We start from the raw sequence: 4,147 nt of genomic DNA on the forward strand, positions 1-4,147 counted from the left end.
GCCAATTCCCTGCCAACAAAGAATTTGCATTCTAATGGGGAGATAGATAAAACAAACACATAGTGAAGCTCAGAAATTGATAAATGCTAAGAAGAAAGAAACTTGTGCTTTCTGAACTAAGCCTGTTGTGCTAAGCTCCATTTACACCTAATGTGCCAGCTAGTGCTATAATCAGGAAGTATGCAAAGTTCCAGACTTAGTAACAGAAAGTGAAAGCAAAAAACCCTTCTCCTTCATTCAGATCTGCAACAACGTGGATTAAGGTAACACATTAATATTTCTCTTGAATTTGTCTTTAAATCAGAATTTTTCAGTGAGAGTAATGACCTGAAGGTATAAAACTGCTGTGTTATAATCGAAGGTGAGGCTCTGGGGAAAGGGGGTGAACCTGGCACTACTATATTGGAAAGTGTGTGCAGCTCAAGACCGGACTTGATTTGAGAATCTTGCTGTTTAACTGATTCATTTTCTTTGGGAGATCTGTTAACCTTTCCCAAACGTTTGTTGCAATTCTTGTGTCTTCAATCCCAAAACGATTGGTTCACTGCAATGTTACTCAAGGCACAGTGCAGCATAACAGAAAAGTCCATTAGACCAAGGGTCAGAAAGCTGTGCTTTAGTACCGATTCTGCTTCAGACTTGCTGTGTGTTTTTTGGGAAAGTCAGTCCCCCTTAGTCTCTTTATCTGGACACTAAAGACTTACACTGTCGGAGAGTGGGCCCTTCTTGGTGCCAAGTCCAGGTCCTTGGCAACTCCAGCAAAGAATTGAACGAGATATTGGAGTAAAAGTAGTTTATTAGAAGAGAGAGTACATTTCAAAAAAGTAGAAGTAGGCCTGAGCAGGAGAGAATGGCTCAAGGGCCCATTATTAGAAGAGAAATGATTTCAAGGAGTTGGGAGCATACGGAGCGGGGCCACGTGCAAAGGCGAGGACTAAAAGGCTTGGGGGAAAAAAGGAAGGANGTGCAGAGAGCAATCTAGCCTAAAAGTTATTATCAATTTGAAGAAAGCGGTATTTTCAGATTACTGAATCTGATCCATTCCGTATTTAGGGGTGTTGTACCCTGGTGGAGATCATCTCTGGGACAGGCTATCCAGAGCAAATGAAGATAGAACTCAGTAATTATTCAGTGAATTTGATAGAGGCAGCTGACAAGCCTATGGGCTTCAAACTTTTGCTTCCTCAGTACATAGGCAGAAACTTAAATTACTAATGACCTCCTTGGCCTGACTGCTTTCATTGCAGAATCAATGAAGCCAAGATAAAAATAAGACTATGACTCAAGCTGTCACATAGCGAGTGAAGAATGAACAATGTCTTTGGAATCACACGGTGGCATCCACATCTCGGTCTCACTGTAGAGCTCACTTGTGTTACCTTAATTCAGTTCACATTTCTTAGACTCTGTTCCCCGCCCCCGTGAAATAACACCTACCTCACACACAAATAATGAGAGGATTCAGAGATACTGCAAAGCAGCATCTAGCACAGTTCTGCTTCCTTTTCCCTTCTGCATCAGAGATGTATTTCTTATACAACAAAGGGAAAGGGGCCATTCGCTGGTATTTTTCCTTAGATGTACCAAACTTGAATGTATGCCAATTTGGAGATTATTGCATTTCAAGAAAGTGGAAGTGTCTAAGATGCTTTTATGCTTTCAAACAACAAAATAAGATTTGGCATCATTTGGGGATCCCAAAAGCAGTGCATTGTGTCTTTGAGGAAGTCCAGGGATAAAAGGAATAAAGAAGATAGGAGAGGCCACAGAACCTTATAGAGGGAACTGATGTCCTCTTGTGAGCATGTCAGGCTGTCCTCCAAATAACCTGGCTTAAGTCATAGGCATTGCTATAAAAGCTTCTGTTTTCAAATACTGATTCTTTTTCCTTCCTGTAGATTAAGACAATTGAACTTGAAGGAGGCCTCTTGGAAGATCATTTTGAAACTACTGTGAAAATGAGTACATACCTTGTAGCCTACATAGTTTGTGATTTCAAGTCTGTGAGTGGGACAACCTCATCAGGGGTCAAGGTGAGACTGAAATCTAATTTCACAGCACAGAATAGTATTCTGAGGGCAATGAGCTTTTCTTTATTTTCTTAAGCTCTTTTCCTTATTATCAAAGTATCATGCTTATTTTACAAACTAGAGATAGGTAAAAATTAAAATAAATTACTCATAATTTCTTTACCAAGATATAATTACTAATAACATTAGTGTTCACCTTCTAAATATTTTTATATGTATGTTAGTATGACAGTATATATGGTAACAATATATACTATATATATATATATGCTTTTTATAAATCAATATATAAGACTATTTTAACTCAATTTTTACCATAATAGGCAATAAAAATGNATATTGGGAGTTGCTGAGATATCTCTGAACCTTAAGCTTGGGTGACAGTACGTGTCTTGAATAAGAAAGTTAACTAGATTTATGTTGCATAGCAAAGCTCCCCCATGCCAGCATTTCACATGGTATATGTACATGTTGCCTGAATAGAGCCCAGAAAATAGATTAATCATGGTATGTCAATAGTCAATATAGCTAATATTTTATGCCCAGAATAGAAGCCCAGCAAGGGGAAAAAAAGTGAGAAAACAAAGAACAATGTGCAATGAAGCAAGGTAGTCTTATCATTTTCGGACTTCCCAGAGCCCTTGGTTCACATATAAGTCAAACAATTATCTGCCAGAAAAGAAGCCCAAGAAGCCTGGCTCTAAAGGTTGTTCCTTCAAAACATATTATTGGCTGCTGCACTTTGAAATAAAAAAGGTGAAACTCATGTTAGAACAGCAGCCTTCCCGCATCCTAACCCCCACCAAACACCATGGGCATCAGACACATCTTTTTTGTCTCTGTACCCTCCGTGACTAGCACAGAGCCTGGCTTCTTAGGTATCGGATGTTTGCTGAATTGGGTGTCTGAGCCACACAAGTTCATGTTGAGTTGAGGGGAACCGTTCTGTTGGCTCGAGTGCTGCCTCCAGCTTCCAGACTCTTCTGAGATAACCAAATTGTCTGAACCAAGAGGGACATTCTCCTCTATGGGTAGAGGGTTCCTTGCTCATAGCTTTCCAGAATGGGGACAATCTGTGCCTCAGTGTCACTCTAGTTGCATGGTAACATGGAGAATGTCCTCGACCGAGCTGGAAGGCTAGAGCCCATAATGATTTCTTCTATTGGTTTGCATAACATGCCTGTAGCACGGTCATTCAGGGAGGGAGCCCTTTGGCTACTGAGTCTCACCACTGACTATAATATCCTATAGGTCTATGGTGATCTTTATGTTTTTGAGTTGAAATTCCTAAAGCATTTCCTTTGTTTTCATGTACAAAAAAGAAGAACGTTTATAATTAAGGTGTCCCAGGGCGGGAGCTTTAGATAATACATCCCCTAAAGCTTCTTCAGCTTGTTTTCTTTTCTTTGTCTCCCTAAATGTTCCTTCCTCTTCTTGATTTGTCCCTTTTTTTCTTTTCAGATTCATCCACTGTCATGACTTGGCTGACGTTTTACGTGATTTCCAACCCTGGACGTCCGTGAATTCCTGCCCACCTTTGTCATCGTTCACTGATTTCTATGTGGAAATTCTTACCAGTCCCTCAGGTCGCATCTGATCAGGATGTACTCACAGCTGCTGCTCCTCTCCACTGCAAACCCCTGATTCAAAGCAGACAACTTAGAAACCTCATCTCTTAATAAAAAAAAATCTCATCTTGATCACTTGCTCATTTAGTATCACTTCCTCCTGTGCCCTCTTCCCCTTTCCAAATGCTCATCATTCTTTAAGGCCCAGTTGCTGTTCCCTCTTCTCAGATCCTTCCTTGACCTCAGGTATACTATAAATCCTGTCCTATAAATGCCTAAGGGCAGGGGCACGTGATTTCTCATTGTATTCTTCTCCGCCTCCCCTCCCCAAGTCCCAACACGTAATAAGCTTTCCAAAATATTTCTGGAGCACATAAAGAAATGAAATGAATGAATAAGGAAGGACTTCAAATATTTGTGAAGACAGAGAAGAAAATGTACACTCAGCACATTTCTTGGTTCTCCTGGGAATATTTACATGGTTACAATATGTTAGTGTACTGACTGATTTTCCACTTTTAGAACTGACCTATGGAAAAAAAAAAAAAA

The 4,147-nt window shown here is 40.0% G+C and overlaps 1 protein-coding gene across 1 annotated transcript in view; it reads left to right on the forward strand.

Annotated features, from left to right (window-relative positions):
• The window catches only part of ERAP2 (endoplasmic reticulum aminopeptidase 2), a 43,682-nt gene that overhangs the window by 5,719 nt on the left and 33,816 nt on the right, over positions 1–4,147 (forward strand). The window contains 1 exon segment of the mRNA XM_019656272.1: positions 1,899–2,033. Coding sequence (XP_019511817.1) covers positions 1,899–2,033 — 135 coding nt within the window.

The sequence above is a fragment of the Hipposideros armiger genome, unplaced genomic scaffold (genome assembly GCF_001890085.2).
Source record: "Hipposideros armiger isolate ML-2016 unplaced genomic scaffold, ASM189008v1 scaffold_257, whole genome shotgun sequence".
NCBI classification, from domain to species: Eukaryota; Metazoa; Chordata; class Mammalia; order Chiroptera; family Hipposideridae; genus Hipposideros; species Hipposideros armiger.